At 41.8% G+C, this 18,906-nt stretch overlaps 1 protein-coding gene across 13 annotated transcripts in view; it reads left to right on the top strand.

Annotated features, from left to right (window-relative positions):
• The window catches only part of NEDD4L (NEDD4 like E3 ubiquitin protein ligase), a 315,839-nt gene that overhangs the window by 261,418 nt on the left and 35,515 nt on the right, over nt 1-18,906 (top strand). For all 13 annotated transcript variants that reach the window (XM_081079103.1, XM_081079104.1, XM_081079105.1 and 10 more), the window contains 6 exons: nt 3,187-3,318; nt 3,825-3,944; nt 5,034-5,231; nt 10,852-10,929; nt 12,302-12,356; nt 17,782-17,840. In XM_081079103.1, coding sequence (XP_080935229.1) covers nt 3,187-3,318; nt 3,825-3,944; nt 5,034-5,231; nt 10,852-10,929; nt 12,302-12,356; nt 17,782-17,840 — 642 coding nt within the window. The remainder of the gene's footprint in view (nt 1-3,186; nt 3,319-3,824; nt 3,945-5,033; nt 5,232-10,851; nt 10,930-12,301; nt 12,357-17,781; nt 17,841-18,906) is intronic.

Genomic DNA, 18,906 nt, shown 5'->3' with positions numbered 1-18,906 from the left:
ACATATTCCTTAGCAACTTGGTATTTGTCACTTAATGTCCATTTCTCTGGGACGTGTTAATAATTGCATACCATTCCGTGATGTGAATGCACCACGGTTGACATGATTTGTCCACATTGATGAATGTTCAGCCCCCAGCCCCACCCCTTTGGCACTACACACCACGTCGCATTAACCATCCTGGTACGTCAATCTTTTCATGGCAGTGCTTTTATTTCTGTCATGTAATTCACAAGCCCTGATTCCCACCTGCATAACCACAGCCCTTTCATTTACGACAAATAAGTACACACTGGTGTCCCTTTCCAGCCAGCTAAGGACGAGCCCACTCTGTGAGATAACCAGGGAGGGACAGCCTCGTCCTTTTGGTCTTTGCTGGCTATGTCCTGAAATAAACAGAGGTCACAGGTATGGTAGGGTTGGAGTGACCCTTGGAGAACCTGTGAAAGTGCCAAACCCTTATCTGTAAAAGCATATTGACACTTTTACAGTGTAATCATAATTGAGTTCTTCATTTCAGTGAAATAAATGGAACCCCTATGAAGCAATGGCGAAATGGCTGTCTGGCGTTGTGAAACGCAATAGCATATTCAAATGAAAAGCTGTGAGATATGACATGAAACTGACTTGCAGTTTTTAACTTGTCTCTAGCCAGAGTTTTTCTCAAAGAAGAATGAATGCACGTATGTGCTCACGTACTCGTGTGCATACACACGGCAGTAGAAGTCTGATTTTGGCTCCAGGCCTGGACCATGTCTGTCGAAGCTGTCTCCCCTCCCCCCAGCTGTGTGTGACTGGAGGCAGCGTTTTGAGTCACAAATGAAATCATCAGCACCGGTTCTCCATGGTTATTTGGAAGGAAACCTATAAAGAAACATTTTAATAATACCATCTCACATAAATGGAACTAGATTATAGGTTGCCAGTTCAGTTCTCAATACAAGGTAGAAAGAACATTTTAGTCACATTCAGTGTTCTCTGCTACACTCCTAATTGTCCGTAAACTGATTAGTCCTGTTAACTGGGGATCTGCGAAAGGAACCTGGTTGCTGGAATACTGCTTAAGAAGTCAGACAGCTTTAGAATTTGATTCTGAGATGATCCACGACACATCCAACTTATTTTAGTTTCTTTGTCTCCTCATAAATATCTTTTCCTGTGATGCTGTAACTGTAAAACTGTCCTTAAGGTTTCCAGAATGGAGTTTTATGAGGGCGTATCTCATTGCCTCTCCCAAAAAAATAACAGGGAGGAAGAAAAGCGGCCAGTCTCATTTAATACTCCATTTAGCCAAAGTGTTTTTGGTCATCATATAAGCAATAGTAGGTCAACGCTTGGTAGCACGTAGTTTGCCAAAAAGACAAATTGACCACTAAGTTAGGTTACACCTTGGGTTCTGACTTGGCTCACCAGAGTCAATTCTTGTAGTGCCCAGATGAAAAGAAGCCTGGCAGTCGCTCTGTTGTATTGGTGCCACAGCTAGAGGGTGAGGGAGGAAAGAGCTTCAGGCTGTAGATGAATTCATCTGTCTTAAATATTCCTGGAAGGACCCAGCCTGCATGTTGGTGTTTCTTCTGCTCTTGTTGAATCCACACACCTAGATCCAGGACGCAATGTGGTCAGAGTCTTGGAATTACCATTATGGGGCCTTCAGATCTAGAAAAATGTCAAGGAAATAGTTGCTGCAGTTTTAGCAGACAGTTTTCTTACAAATAATCTTGCCTTGCCTCATAAACATTTTAGAAATACCCATTGAGGCAGTTGCTTCATGGCCTCAGAATGTTCTGGGATGTGCTGTTGTGCTCATGAAGTAGAACATTTAGCCTTGTTAACTGAAGTCCCCAAACGACATGGCCACCTCCTCCATTGTGCTTTCTAATTCAGGGTTTTGCAGCAGATTGGGGACCCTCTGATGTGACCGTCTCTGCCACGGCACATTGTTGATAGTGAACCCAAAAGATGGGATGAGCGCAGGGAGATGTACGAGATGTACATCCTCGACCTAATCCCAAGGAAATTACAGCTGGTAAAATATCTGGAGGGTCAGCAGATCCTCATTAGGGAAGATGATACCCAGACAGAAGTGCTTTCCGTCTAATCTCACATAGGAGATGATTTTCACGTTTGGCCTCTTGCTTCTTATACTTTCCCCTGGGAGCCTGGAGAGTTATGGTTGGCTTCTTGTTTCTAAGATCCCACCCTTCGAGTAGCACCCCTTTCCCAGTTACACCTCTCTTATAGGCAGCATCCACATCTGGGAATTCCTCCTAGGACAGCACTGACCTCAGGTGTCCACCTCATTGCCTCCATGAGTCACCGAAACATCCTTGCTACTCCAGTATTCTCCACCCCAGCCCCATTTCTCAGACTGCTTCTCACATGTCCAAGTGTCTCAGGAATCCGTTTTCGATTTAACTTAGACTATCCAGATATAGTCACGCTATGCTGGACATTTCTCTAAACCTGGAAGCTGCCTTGTGCCTCCTTCACCCTTTAAAGAGACAGCCTTCTCGTGGGCAGACAGGGTAAATACAGCCTCAGTTATCAGGCGCCTTGGGAATCCTCCCCTCAGATGGCCAGGGGGCTTCTTGAGCTGGGGCTGTGAGGTGTGTTAGTTGGTCCTCTTGATTATATGCCACTGGCGTGAATGCCGGCTTCCTAGAGAAAAGACTCTGTATTTTTTTCCCCATGAAAGATAAAATGTAAGGGCCCTAAGCAGATGAAGGATTTAGGAATAAGGGGAGAGGATCCCTGTGGCGGCTGTACTGAGGCAACAATATTCAGAGCGTTCCTCTCACAGACAGTGACACCTGACAATCTGAAATACCTTTAAGCTCTACGTGGTTTGACGGTAAAATTTAGGAACGAAAACGTATTCTTGTAATTTGCTCTTTCCTGACGATCGCGTTAGCAATGACCCTGTTTATCGAAGCCTTCAGGGCCTTAGAACTGAGTTCTGTAAGATTTTGGACTCCCCAGCTGTACAGGGTTCCTTTCGCAGTAGACGTGAAGCTACTGCAAATTTATTAGCTGTTTTCCAGACGCTAACGTTTTCTGTACAAATAGAACTAACTTACTTTGTCTAGGGAAAAAAAGAAAAAAATTCTCTGGATGTACATGACTGTATGAAACTGATCAGAAAACAAATGCAAGATATTAAATAATAATGATTTCTTACACAAACAGCCATCAGTGGCCTATGTACATACCACGCCGGGCCTACCTTCAGGCTGGGAAGAAAGGAAAGATGCTAAGGGACGCACATACTATGTCAATCATAACAATCGAACCACAACTTGGACTCGGCCTATCATGCAGGTACGCAGATCGCCACGCAACTTGAAATTGCAGCAGCAGAAATGAAGCTGAAATGTACATGAGCTCCATATTCCTGATGTGTATGTGTTGTGCTAGAGAACCTATGTTTCAGAAATCGTTTTTCACCGGGAAAATGCAGTATTTGAAGCATAATACTTGCCTAAGGAAGCATTTGGTTCCCAACTTGGTCTGTCCTTAGATACAGTTTTAAAATATCCCGGGAAAGATATTTTCCAAGTAAGAGCCTATTACCATGCATAGCTTCTCTCCCACTCCCTCCCCGCCCCCAGATGAGTGTCTAGGCTGGGGCTAGTAATTCATTTTTATTTCCCATGAATGTGTTTCCCATCCTTTTCCCCATTATTATGTTAAATCATTTCCTCCATGCTTTCAATAGGCCAGAGCTCTTGTCATGGCTGGCTGTGTGGTTGTTTGGGTCCACACTCCTAGTCACACACACAGGGAGGTCCTCATGTGAAGCTAACTTCTTTTTGCCTCCAACGCAGCTGGCAGAAGACGCTGCTCGTGGACCCGCCACAAACAGTAACAACCACCTAATCGAGCCTCAGATCCGCCGGCCTCGTAGCCTCAGTTCGCCAACAGTAACTTTATCTGCCCCACTGGAGGTGAGAAGGCTACTCCTCTAACTGGGGTCACATCTGTCCTGGGACTGCTCATTCTCTCTCCTCTCTTAACTCGGACTTCGTTTCACAGCCCCTTTCCTGTCTCTGGTCAGTCGTTGTGTTTGTGGTGCAGGGTTTTCTTGTGCAGCCTTCCTCCGTGCTTCTCTGTGCCACCCAGCTCACACCCCTGGACTCTCACCTGATTCTCATTCTCATTTGCCTGAGTCCGTGGTGACTTGTGCTGGACGTGTGGGCCCCTCTTTTCAGAACCTTCTCCATTCTTATTGTCTTTCGCTCCTTATGGCCTGTTACCTCATGAGACTTGCAAAGTTACTCTTTCAAATCCCAACGCTTATATTGAGTTTTAAAACACAGCTGTGGCTTTGGTCATTTTTTTTCCCTTTTGACTTGAGGGTCTGTCATTGTGTGGGCCTATGTGCTTCTGATGCATCTCTGAGTCATTGCTGGGCATCTGCTTCTGCTGTCCTGTTTGTGTGGTTCTAGTGCCATCCGTTAACGTCACAGGTGCCAGAGAGTCAGAGAAGCCAGAGAGTAGGCATTCGAGGTTCAACACATGAATGTGTCTTAGAGCTGTAGGTTTCTCTGTGCCCTGGGCTTAAGATGCTGATAAATGGGAATGGACGATAGCTCTTCCAAACCGTGATAAGAATGTCATGGGTAACGATGCAATTCCAGGTGGTTGCGTGCAACGATATAGGTTTTCCTTTTAGTGCTCTGCAAATTGCCGATGCATTCTTTCTTAGACTGTGAGCTCAGTAAGAGCAGGAGCACGTTTTTCTCCACCCTCTGTAAAATCTTCATTCATAATGCTCAATAAAAAACAGTATTTTGGTATATACCCAGTAGCGATCAAAGGATGGTGATTATAAGTAATTAATATGGTTGTGTGTTTAACCAATAGAAAACTGTTCAAGTTAGATTGATTCAAAAGTACAAGAATGACAGACACAGGTTTTTTAGGAGCTTCCCCCATCCCTCTCCAAAGAGGACCATTCCGTGATACCCAAGTACATTTTGACACATCTGGAACAGCACCTGACAAGAGTTCTAATGCTCATTGTTATTTCTTAGGGTGCCAAGGATTCACCCATACGCCGGGCTGTGAAAGATACCCTTTCCAATCCACAGTCCCCACAGCCATCACCTTACAACTCCCCCAAACCACAACACAAAGGCACACAGAGCTTCCTGCCCCCCGGCTGGGAGATGAGGATAGCACCAAACGGCCGGCCCTTCTTCATTGACCATAACTCAAAGACTACAACGTGGGTAAGGCTGCTGCTTTTATTTGGCTCCATTTTCATCGTGAGGTCTGGCATTAATCCCTTCATTTCCTCACTCCCTATTCATGGTTCTTGTAGAAGACTTTCACTGACACTGAAGCTTACCTCCAAAGGGTCTTCTCAGCCTGCTTCCAGACGCTGCGCGTGTGGGCTGGTCGGAGCGGGTGACAGTGGGTCCGGGTGAAAGGCCAGCGTTGGTGTTGGGGCCAGGTTGGATGCCTTTTCCTCGTAGCACTCCTGGAAAGCTCTAGTTTTGACAATTTATCATATTTGGGGTGGGGGTGGGGGGAAGCAGTGCTCCATATTGCTAGGATTTTGGTGTCACTGCTTTACGTCTCATGACGTGAATTCTCATAGAAATTCTAATCCTTTGAAAAAGATTTTTTTGTCAGTGTCTTTTTTGCCTTTTGATTGATAATATCCATCTTTATTTGATTTGTCCTTTTGGTTTTTACTGTTCACCTCAGATGAGTATTTTACACATCTGTGCCACATTTCATACCTTTCATGGTGAGTTAGGAGATGAACTGGAGGACTTTGGTTGCAAATTTGTGAACATTTTGTCAAAATTCGTTTTTCTTATGCTGCTCTTCCCTGAGTCCCTGAGTCACACGTGAGAAACAACCTGTGTATCCTATTCACTTGGGCAAGATGAGATTAATTAAAAGTGAATGTGCATATCTTTATATTCTTCTTCGTTTTTTTTTTTCTTTTTAGCTGAATCAGTAGTGCTTATATAATGTAGCTTATAATTCTTTGAAAGCTCAGTGGTATTTTGGGGCTGTGTGACCTCTAGACCTATGACTAAACTGAAGTTGGTTGTCTTGTTTCTGGCTATTTCTGATGCTGCAGGTTTGTTTTTCTTCAGGTCCCCATCTAATGGTCGGGGTACACAGGTGTAGCTCGGTCCTTCTAGCATCTGTGCTACTTGCTTTGAGCTGATGTTATGTGAACGCTGGGTGTGTTCTGGTGGTTGTCGTTGACCCTAGTCTTTGGTTTTGGATTGACGGTGAACACACGCTTTAAATTCCCATTTCTACTGAAGACAATGAGTGTGTCCACTTGATAGAACAGCGGTATTGTGTTAATACCTGGACCGTCATTTATACTTTGCCCAGGCTGTGGTGTTAATTCAGTCCCTTGAGAATTGGACGAGATGGCCTAGACGGCTCTCTCTCTGTCCAATTCTATGGATCATGGTACAGCATGTCTCCATGAGGACATTGTCGGCATTTGGACTGTGACTGTGCCTTTTTCTTGCAGGACTCTTAACACCTTTGGTTCCTTCCTGGGAATGTTAATCTTTGGTTCCTCTTCCCCCTACTCCACCATAATGGTGACCAAAAATACCCCCACATATTTCCAAACACCCCTTAGTGAGAACCACTTAAAAAGTTCTTCCTATTTTGAAGTAAAGGAATGCCAAGAGAACTTATCCTTTAGATCCTGGTGACATTCATTAAACTCATAACTACCTCTAAGGCATATAATAAAATGTAGCTAGCTTTGTTGGACTCACCTATGAGTCTGAAGATGGTATTATAGAGTTGTGGGCAGGATGAGAGTAAGAGATAGGCAGCTTTGGGGAAAATATACTAATGGAAATTGGTGTTTAAGTCTTTCTTTCTCACTGACATATAACCTGTGGTTGTCCTGCTAGTATACCCATTTCTATAAAGCCTCTGCCAGAAATGAGAGCTCCAGAAATAGGGGATATAAATATTGTAAAAGTAGATGGATTAGTGTATGGAGCCACTGTGGCTTGCCAACATAAGCTATGATTTTAGTAATTTGAACTAGCTTAGTAATCAAATCCCCTAACCTTTTCACAGCCTTTCACGCCACAACTGCAGTGTAATTGCAGCTGGGCGGATTTTATTTTAAATAGCACTAGCTTTGTTTATTGCCTGCATCGTTGCTGAATGAAACCCAGTTTGAATTTCCAGTTGTCCCTTTTTACCCAGATACTTGTCATTGGCTAATTTACTGATTTAAAATTTTAATTTGTGAGATCAGAATTTTGTTGCTGCTGCCATTGTTGAAAATCCTCACGGTAACAACTGGAAATTCCACAAGTTACTATTCTTTACTAAGCTCCGAGGTACTGCATAGCACAGCTGTGCTGTCTCTTCTAAACGAAGGCCTATACAAAATGCTCACTGTCGAAGGCCTAGTCTACAGTTCATGTTCATTTTGACAAACGATGGAGGGGTAGAGGGAACTGGAAAGATAATTTTCAGTTTACAATCTGTTTTGAGTCAGTTTGGGGTTTGCTTCTGTTTTAAGAGAGACAGCGGACAGCATAGCTGTTCTTAGGTTTGAGAGTTACAATAGAAAAAGGAAGACAAACTGGTAGGACAGGTTGAGAATAATGCAAATAGCACTCCTTCCCCCTTAACCTCCGTGCTCTTGGTTCCTGCACTCACCAGAAGCCGGAAGACTCCAGCCAACATTCCCTTCCATACGTTGACAGAGGCAAGTTCCCTCTGAAGTCTATTTATAAAGCATGGCCGTCTATGAAAGCAGTGTGCCAGCAATCCGTCTGGATGAGCGTCTGAGTTCCCAAGCCTGAAAGCAAATCCTGTCGGCGGTGTGCCCAGTCCCTTAGTAACACCTGGAAGGAGGCAGTAAGCCTGTGAGATAGTGACAAGCCCTGTCCATCTGAGGAGTCCTTGTGGCCAGACTTCCCAGCAAGTGGCTCACTTGTCCCCGCCCTGGTCAGGCCACCAGGTGACTGAGGAGAGATTCCAGAGGAGGCCTTCAGTTTGCCCATTCTTTCTGCTAAGGAAGCAACTCGAAGCATGTATGTGAGAGTATAGTTATGTCTTTTACAAGACAAAGCATCAGCTTATTTTTGTAGCAAGAAAGATTATACCTTAATTAAGTTTCAGGCTTCTTTTTCTACCTGGGTCCAAACTAATAAAACTCACTGTAGCCGCGGCAGGGTTGTTGATCTCTTCCAGGAAGGAAAATCACAGTTGTTTGAACCACGAGCATTCCCATATCATATATATACATGGGAGAAAAATGATGAAAAAGGATTTAATGATTCTGCTAGGAAACCTTTTTGTTTTTTAAAGAGGTTGGTCTTTGCAAGGTGTTTAAAACCGCTTTCAACTGAATTGAGGGAAGCAATTGTGAAATGTTGAAATAATTGTGAAATAGTAAGAGTGCTCTTTCAAGGCTGAGGAAAGGGAGAAACAACCAAATGTGCTTTTCATATTTGATTCATTTGTGTTCCTATCATTGGAGACCTCATTACTGGTCCAACTTATTGTGATCCCTAAAGTTGCCGTAACTCACATGGGGGCCTTGGCTGCCCTCCACTTGTGCCATCAGCTTACGGGTGTCTGCCTCCTTGGTTGTTCCAGGAATTCAGTGGCCAGGGGTTCAGCGTCCCCACTAGACTTAGCGCTCAGAGATTGAGGGGTGGCAGCTACTGCCATTATTTTTATTTTTGTTGGCATAGTAAAATAATATGACCCCTAAGTGCCTCTAGCCCTCATATTCTATGAATTCTGGGATTCCGTGCAAAGCCATTATAGCAGACCTATGCAACTGAGTTATTTTAATACGTCATGCCTCCCTCCCCCAGCTCCCACCTCCGGCACTTTAATTTCAGCTTCTCTTTTTTGTTTGTTTTTTATTTCCTTTAAATCACCAGCTTTTTACCAAAAGGGCTGATTATCTTTTACAGTAGCCTGTGTGTGTGATTCCAAGGTAAGACTGGCCTTGCATGTAGCATCCAGAAATCCTTCTCTTCATTCATGTATTATTAATAGCAGTCTCAGGCTTTCTCTAAACCTAGCAAGGTCGGGCTCTGTGGGTCCCCAAGGGTCCCCTGGGGTTGTGGCATTAGCTGACCCAGCTCACAGTAAGCATCGAGTGGGTAGGTTTTGTGCAGTTCAGTGCTCTGAGTTCTTCCTCTGTCATGAATAACCTATCACAAATGTTCCCCAGATTATCAGTTGCTTGGACTTTCTGAATCCTAAACCTACTCAGAATATCTGTTTACATTGTACGTGTTCCAGTATGCTACAGAATAACAGACCTATTTTATGCCTCTATCTATCCTTTAAAAACACTTATTAGTGAGGTTCCGGGTCAATATCCATCATAAACTACTGTCATGGTTTATTTCTTCAATTAAAAGTTTGCTATAGCTAACAGAAAGCAAAGGTTAATTTTATTTTTTGTGGTTTTTATTTTATTCTTGCCAATTCTAAAAATCTGTCACTTTGTTATATGTAATCCAGTGATACTAATGGTTAAACTGTTGACTAGGGGTGGAAAAAATTTTAACAACATTATCAAGATATAATTCACATACCTACAATTCACCCATTTAAAATATACAATTGAATGTTTTCATCATCCACAAAGGAAACCCCATACCATTAACAGTCACAAAGTGAGTTTTATTTTTTTCCAAGGTTTGTACCAATTATTTCATTTTCTTGTTGACGTGGGAAAATACTGAGGCATAAAACCTTTTAATCATTTGACAGTAATAAAAGCTTTAATATAATTGAAGTAAAGGGTTATTTTTAAAGGATTTTTTTTTCGTCTCAGCATATTTGATTGACAATTTATTTTTCTGAGTTTTATCATTTGTTTTCTAGTCTTTTGAGTTTAAAATGTGAAATCCACAGTTACCTTGCATTTTCATTGGGTCTATACAAGTGAGAGGCAGCTCCCAGACTCTGGGTCAGAGCCTCTGGGCATGTTCTCCTTCTCCATGAAACTCATTTCCCTCATCTAAAGAAGCAGAGACCATGCGCCCAACTTCCAAACAGGGTGGTCGTAACGTCACATCATATGTCTCACTGTTCTTTGTCAATTATGAAGCATGACGGAAAATGTGAGAATACATATGTCTCTTTTGTTGGTTCTCTGTGGTATCTTTGGAAGCATACCCCTTAAGGAAAATCTTTTGCAAACTTTTACGCGTTTGGACATAAATGAGAATCTAATCTGCAAAATTCAAGGATCTCAGGAAAGTTGTGTACAGGCATATGACTTGCTGTGATGAGGCCCATTACGTCCAGGACAAGACAGGACTTGGAGCCAGACCACATTCAGGTTCTCTGCTTTCATTCAGGAAAGAGCAGAAGGGAGACGCAGGAGCGCAAGTGCTAACTGTTCCTAATGTGTGAGGCTAGCGGGGAGCTCCAGGGCTCCGGATCCATAGGGAGACTTACAAACCACTGTCCCCACTCCCTCTCTGTGGAGGCGAGCCTCCTCTTTGCTGTCACCCTTCATTCTGGTTTCCATAGTAACGTCACTGCTGGGACCCTCTTTCTCTTCACCTGCTTAAGGTCTTCCGGAAATGCATAACCTTTTATTTAAATATTCTTTCTTCCTTCTTTCACCAAGGTTGGGGGAAGGGTGGCCGGGGGGTGGGAAGGCATCTTTTTTCTGAGAGATGGTCAGCCAGGCTCCCTGTTCAAAGATGGGATCTCCACTTCTCCGTGCAGGCGGGAGTGCAGCTCCATGCACCGGCAACCTGGTTGGTTGCCTTGGAACACACAGCTCCGGAAGGGGAGGAGCCAGTAACTGCACACAGTCCCTCTTACCACCTTCTGCCTTCTACATTTTTCTTACAGGAAGATCCACGCCTGAAATTTCCAGTACATATGCGGTCAAAGGCACCTTTAAATCCCAATGACCTTGGCCCTCTTCCTGTGAGTACACTGGAAACACGTGGACACGTCTGAAAACGGTTATTGATTCATCTGCCCATTGTCGATGGAGGGTCCCTGTGACCTTTTTCTCCAGGCTCCAAGTCCCATTGGTCTCATTTTTTAATAGAATTGGATATATGGCTGAATTCTAGTAGTACATGCATTTCATACATAATGAACTGTACATATGAAAGAGGTTTCTGAATTGCTAGCTGCTGGTAGAAGGTAGACCTTGTAACTGGGATGTAAGAGGCATGCTTTACAGCTGACAGTTTAAGCAGCAGACATTTATTTTGTAACTTAGCAACCACTAAGTTCCACCCATAATGCTTATTTAGTGATAGGAACAAAAACATTAAAAACAGTGGAAGAAAAAGGCATAGGTAATCACAGAAGGTTTTTACAAGTCACCTAGCCTGTAGATGTTTTAAGTTTTTCTTCCTGGTTGATGACTGTTTATAAATCTGATGTTTTAATCCATTTGTTCTCTTTTGGGGCCTGAGTGGGATTGAGCTATTTATGCCAAATTGAATTTTGAATGAAATTTTCACCATGCATTCTCCTCAACCCACCCCCAATAAAAAATCCTTACAGTGGCAGGAAGAAGGGGAGACTTAGCCTTCTTTTGTTGCCTGGTGTGTAGCATATTATGGCAAAATTTTGAACCTAGGAAGGTTAGGGTTCAATCTTTATTCATCAGGTTATACAAATATCCCTCCCTCTCCACATCTGCTTGGTTCCTGGGTTTTGATGCCCAGACAATGTCTGGAGAGTGAATTTAGAAAAGTGAAGATTGCGTGTGGTCTGGACCTGTTGGGTTCCTGAGTTTCAGGTAGCAAGTAGGCACAGTTCCGGTAATGAGAGCGCACCAGCCCTCTCTTAAAAATTATTCAAGTCTGTGCGGTTCTCGAGTTTGAACAGAGAGAGTTCACAACAGAGAATTACAGATATTAGATTCTTCAACCACCTGATGACATGAGTAAAGCATCTGTCTCTAACATTTTCATATTAACCTTCCTCCTCCTTCTAGTACTCAGTAAATATTTAGTTTATTAAATGAGCTCTTGAACCCCAAACTCAACTGTTTTAATGGATGCTGAAATTTTTCTCTGAAACTTTTGAACTAGCAACCCCGGTTTCCTGTTCTTCATACGATGAATGCAAGCATCTGAGACTGAGGGACATGTGATAAATTGTCTTGCTAGATGTTGTCAAGGGTTCATTTGAAATGTGTGTAGTTGATTCTTAACGTTAGAAATGTACCCTACAAGACATGAGTAAGAACGTACCCTAGAGTTTCTTCATTTTGCCTTTGATTTTGGAATGGCTAGCTAATGTTGTCTTCTCTTTCTCTCTTTCCTCTGATAACTAGCCGGGTTGGGAAGAAAGAATTCACTTGGATGGCCGGACATTTTATATCGATCATAGTAAGTAGGTGCTGTGATGGACACACAGGGATTGCAGGTAAAGGGAGGGGGGAGGGTAATTCAAATATTAGAGTGAAAGCTTTGTCATTTTACTCTTTGTCTAGGCAGCCAGGTGTTATGTGGAGAAAATGATACCAGGGAATCAGTGCCCTCATACGGTACTGTGCATTCACCCCAAGTTTGCTTTAAAGTAGCCCAGAAAGCTTTCACCCAAATTGATCTTGTGACCTATTAACTTTATTTAATTAAAAAAAGTATTTTTTTGGTTTATGACCCCTCTTGCGCTTTTTTTTAATAAATACACTCTGGTAATAGAAAATAAGATTAGAAGTGATGATGGAGTCAAACATCGTATGTGTGCGCAATGCTCACAGCAGCATGTGAGTTTTTAAAAACACTGCCTTCACAGGTCTTGTGGCAAGATGCCCATTCTGACTTATTTTCTATTCATAGCATGTTTCCTTGTACCCCACACACTAATACATATGCAGTTCTTTTCTTGACATTGTAGCATATTTGCTGTCGACCTTTGCTCTCCAGCACCTATGAATAAATGCGTGGTTTCTCATTTCAACTAAAAGTTAAACTAATAAAGGTTTGCTTTTAGCCCGTGGTTTCGTGTTGGGTTTTTTTCTTTTTTGAATTGACATGCTCTCCAAATTTGTATATCCCTTACAATTTCTGAAAATGTATGTTAAAAAAGAAATCTTTAGGTGGGTTTAAAGTTCACGTGAGGCGTGTAAGTCAGTAATGTTTTGCTCTCTGTTGTTGTTTGATTCATAAACAGTAAGTCTGCATCAGGTTTCCCCAGCCTCACATTTTCTCAGCTCATCACACTGATTAGTAAAGCACATCGATGAGCCAATTGCTGGGATGTCTGCCCATGAGGAATCCTCACGTGAATAGGGCTTAGCACTATCTCTTAGGTTTGTGCCTCTTCCAAGTGTTGTTAAGCTGTCGTGTACATCGTGGACAGGCCTTCGCTCTCAGGCACAGAGGATTGAGGGGTTATTACAAATGCATTGACTTAAGGAAGAATCCCAACAATTCCGAGTTAAACCAAAAGTAGTAGTCCTAAACATACTGAGGGGTATGGGCTACCCTTTGGTATGATAAGTCAAGGTCCATAGGCCTAGATTTTGTCTTGCACCAGTAAAAATACTGATTTGCCTACTTCCCAAAATTTTACAGTGAGCATAAAACTGCTGCTATTAATGCTTCCAAATATGTGTTTTCCTTAATACACTATTTATTTATAATTTTCTTAGCACAAATTGCTAAAATAGGAGAAGGGGGTCATACCCCTTTTTCCCATTAAAAACAAAAAAGTCTCTCTTTCAGTTTTTCATGCATTCCAATTTCAGTTTTCCAAGCGAGGGACAAATCATAGCAATCATTTTATTAAAACAAGGTCTTAACCTGTCTGCTACACACAGACACTGTCACACAACATTGTAGCCGTGTTCTGGCTGGTGATCTGATCTTTGGGTAAACCTGAAAAGAACTTCGTGAATGTTCCTAATGTACTGCAAGGACCCCGACACAAGAGAAACGCTCTGGAAAAGGGCCATCCTGTTGTACATTAGAAATAATGAAAGGGGTGGACTAGTTTTCTGATGGCGTGCCTAGTATAATATGTAGTAGGTGCTTTGGTAGGTGGTGACTCGAAGTCCGTTGATGGACGGTCAGTGGTGAGGGTCTTAGGAAGTTAATGTTTTGAGTCGGAAAGAATTTGCCCTGAGAAACAGCAGCACTGTCCAACCTCAGGCCTGGCCCGCGCCAATGTGCTGGGAGGCAGGAGACGGACGGTCGGTTGTTGCCTGGTCAGTGGGCAGTTCCTTATTGCTAATCAGTCCAGCAGAGTCCCTCCGAGCTCTCCTCTCAGATATTCCTTCTTCGTCTTGACAGATCAAAGAGCGCATGGGAGGCTCCTCTTTGCAGAGATTAAAATTTGCCTTAACCACACTGAAAGGTTGTCTTAACCAGACCTAGTGTACATTAGATCCAAAACTATCTAAGAAAAAGATCTGTTTATGAGAATCCCATTAGCTGTTAATATAGCACTTCTCCCTAACTTGTTAAGGTTTACTCAATGGAAAGCCATAAAGAGGTACATATCAATGAAACAGAGTTCAGTTCATATGCTTTTCCCCCCAAATCCAGTCTCTGAAAAGTGCAGAGCGCCTCTTTTTTAAGAGGCTTTTTATCAGCTAATAGGTATACTCCAAAATGAGTTTAATTACCTGGTCTGGTAGATGACACTTAGCAATTTCATTGCCTTGCAAGTGAACCTCTTTTGAAGATTTCTGATTTCTAGCATCTGATTTCTAGCAAAATTCAGCATCTCATTTTGTTGTCCTGCTGCCTACAGGACAGAAACAAGGTCATCCTTATTTATGCCATTTTACTGTGAAAGCAATCAGCTTGTAAGTTATTCAGAGTCGTCCTGTCTTCCTACATTGATGGGACAGGTGTCCGTGCACTAAGTGACAAAGACAGCAATGCACTTGTCTTTTAAACAATTGTTATTTATTTTCTGCTTCATAAGTTCTTAAGAATTAGACATTTTCAAGATTAATAATATTCAGCCATCTTAAAGATTTAATTTCAGAAGAGATGAATGCTCAATGCTAATCTCCTATTTAGATGCCTTGATTCATTTGGTTGACATTTATTGAACAGCTCCTATGTCTTAAGCCTGGTGTAAAAGGCTAAGGGAATACCTTCAACTGCATCACTACCTCTCTTAGGAATTGTGTGATTCTTCTTAAAGACCAGATATGCCCAGCAGCTGAGTACTTGGCCACAGGTATATAGATACAAAGCTAGAAAAACAAAATTCCAGTGATGCTATGAAATCCTATCTTAAATGTCTTTTCTGCCAACAGTCTTACCAAACCAGTTAATAATAGCTAAAATGACTGAGTTTCTCATTCTTCTGCTTCATTCTTGTCCCTCTATTTGAAATATAACATCTCAAAGATGAATAGCAAGTTAAGATTCAAAAGTTATAGGAAAAAAAGTAGATAAACTAGCCACCATACATTCATATATTGACAATGCTTAGCTGTAAAATTGATCTTTGTTGTAACCACACAGAAACTTGTATAGTTCTGAAAGCTTAGATGATTTTAAAGGAACTTGGAGTTCTCCATCAGCTTCCTTCGGTCGTTAAAAAAATAACATATTCGGCTCCTGTTGTCTGCTGGGAAATGGTGGAGAGGAGGCTGCAGGGAGGAATTACACACAGTCCCTGTCCTTGAGGGACTTACGTGCTAGTAGGGAGTCCCAGAAAGTATTTTAAGCGTTGTGTTAAAGGAATGAACCACTCTTCGTGTAGAAGCAGAAGAGGCAAAGACTGCACCTGCTTGCTAAGTGGCTAGGCCCTTACGGAATAGATTACTTTTCAGATGGATCCCAAATGATAAGTAAGATTAGCCAGGCATGCCCAGTGAAGAGCGATTCCAGGAGGGAGAAGACATGTCCGGTGTATGAAGTTGTGCAGATGGTGCCAGTGTTCAGAGAAATGTGACAATGTTGCAAATGGCCCGGTGTGCAAAGGAGGCAGGCATGGCGCAGAGCTCCAGTGAGAGGGGTCTGCCAGGTGTCAAAACGAGGGTCTCTTCTGCAGGCAGGAGAGACCTCCTGAGGGATTTTCCAGAGGGAAGTGAAAGTGGTCAAATATTTTTTCAGAAAGATCCTTTTGGCAGAGCCATGAAGGGAGTTTTGAACAGAGACTAGACTGAGACCAGGGAAAGGTAGAGAATAGTCTCGGGAAAAGACGAGTGCTCCAGAAAGAAGCCTTTTATCAGAGAGAGGCAGGGACAGTTGGGTGACCACTGGAGGTGAATGGTGAAGGAGAATAAAGGATGTGTCCAGGTTCCAAATTTGGACAGTGAGTGGATTATAATACTGTTGACCAGGAATACAGGATTACATGGACAATTTTGGTATTGGAAGATTATGGATCCAATTTTGATAGAGTTGGGTTTGAGGTAGAAATCCAGGTGCAGATGTCAAGGATGGAGCTTGAAGTTCAGGTCTGGACTGAAGATTTGGGAGTTTTCAATTTATTATATTTTCGCTTTGAGTCCTTACAGTCCAAGGCAGTTATTACTCAGCTTTGTTCTGTTTCCATTATTTGGTTTTCTTTTCTATTGTTCTCCATCACAATAGCAACTTTTATTTTCAAAGTCTTGTTTTTAAGGTAAGGGACCCACAAACGCCCTTTTCTTTCATCAGAGTTCTCTAGAACAGTTGAAACAGTCCATGTAAATTTTCCACCAGCACGAATCTAGAATCATGTGCTTTGGTAGCTTTATTTTAAAACATTGCCTCTGCTTTCATTAAAAGAAGTATAATACCAGACTTTGAAAAATTCCCATTATGGTCATTAAAACCAAATATATTTGTTATTTTTATCAGTCCACTTACAAAGTATACAGGAAATAATTAGAATCAATGCTTTCCTCAAACAAATAATTCCTGTTTTCTTTTAACTTAGATTTTGTAAAATTCCATCAAGAACCCATTTTCCCCCAGTCTACTCACCCTTCTCATACTTTCACGCAAGTCCATTCCTGTCCCCACCACACACACACACACACACACATACACACACATACACACACACACACACACAGAGTAATCCATAACGTCTTTTTAATTACTCAAGGTCATAAATCCCAAGTGATCCAGGATGGCTGTTGTATGTTAACCACCTATACCATTGAAGTAATGATGTAGGTGGCATTGAACAATCTTGTTAACATCGACTTATTTAGAAGAAAGAAAACCACTTCTTGCCAATTTGGCTAAAGGGAAACCTTTCTCTGGAATCTTCCTCTGCTAGATCTAATTCTCATTTTTTGGACTGCCTTAGCTGCTTTGATTGTTGTGTGCATATGAGTGACACGTGTAATGGATTAGTCATTTGTTCAATGTAGGATTGTTAATTGAAAGCAGGTTTTCAATACCATAAGCAAAGAAAAAAGTATTTGAAATGAGAAAAGAAATCCTGTGTGTTTGTTAACTTTTGGGGGACTAAAACTTTTTGTGCCTTTTTTCAATTAAATGAAAATCAAGATCAAGTTATAAATCCTTGAAAGAACAGGGGTTTATAATTGAAATTTCAGCAGATTGCTTGCCAAAAACAGTGTAAGTAGATGGTTTTACTTTATCGTGCATTTTTGATTGAGTGTTTTTAACTAAACAGTATGTAGGAGGTTTGCCACATAGAGTATCGTTCTCTTCTAACCCTGAAATACTAAGTTATTACCTTTGGGGCTCAGGGTGGGAGACTGGACAGCTTTTGAAAAAAACAGAAACAATTATTTCTAAAATATTTTTGATATACAATAGATTTGAACTAATATGCTGATTTTTTTTTTTTTTTTTTTTTTTTTTTTTTACTATTAATTTTCAGATAGCAAAATTACTCAGTGGGAAGACCCAAGATTGCAGAACCCAGCTATTACTGGTCCGGTTAGTATTCTCAAGTTCTGAATCATCAATATAATATTTTGGTTGCATCTAAACACACATTTCTTGTATATCACTGCTTACCTTGGTGCCAAGGGCCTGGTGTCATTGAATAGTTTACCATCATTCCCATCTCCTCCTTCCTGGAATTTCCGGGTGGTGAGGTACACCTGCATTTGCCTTTTCATGGGGCTTTCATCATAAAGGGAAAGAAAATGATTTGTTAATGGTAGCAAAACTAAACATTTCCTTTTCTCCTTTATAAAAGGGTGGATTATGAGAGTTAAAAGTCAAAATTTCCTCCCTTCCTTTTTATGTGAGGCAAAGCCAGCCTTACATTTGTAGCATTTTATCATTTCTTTCGGCCAAGGGTAGTTCATGCATGCTAACAAATCTAAGCTGTATTCTGAATCTCTTCCAGTGCTAAAAATCTGTAAAAGTTTGGGGGAGGTTGACGCTAACTTCTGGAGCTGGCAGAGTTAAGAATCTTTATCTCTGCTGACCCACTAACTCTCCCATAGTCCCTTCGTATATACCAGGTGGGTAAAGAACCAGTCCTGCCTTGGGTATGGTGCCCTCTTAAAAAACTGCCGTGCACTGTGTTCACAAGGAAGAGTGAGAACCCGCCAATCATTCGGCAAGAACGGACACGTGGTATCAAACACCTGGGAGGAGTCTGTAGAAGGGGGCCATGCTCATGGGCAATGAATGCACCAGCGTCTTCTGTCAGTGGTTATCTGAGTGTGAGGAGATCATTTGGAATTACAGAAAATGTACTGGGATCACAGAAGAGTGCCAATTTGGGATTAATTTAAAAACTGGAGGAGCAAAAGGAAGTAAAGTTTATTTATTATATTGAGTGCTGAGCTAAGAGGCCAATAGGTATATTTAAAATACTAATTTCATGGCTTTAATGTGATTCAGTTCAAATTATGTTCTGAATTATAAAGATAGGTCCATTTGAAGACTTAAATGATACAATACAAATGCATCTTGATATCTGACATCCCTTGAGTTGTCTGTTGGACCTGTTCATTGGATGTGTTCAACTGCTTTGATACACATTACA

The sequence above is a fragment of the Rhinolophus hipposideros genome, assembly GCF_964194185.1.
Source record: "Rhinolophus hipposideros genome assembly, chromosome: 17".
NCBI lineage: Eukaryota > Metazoa > Chordata > Mammalia > Chiroptera > Rhinolophidae > Rhinolophus > Rhinolophus hipposideros.
The sequence above is the reverse complement of the archived record's forward strand: the minus strand, read 5'-3'. Positions and strand labels throughout refer to the sequence as shown.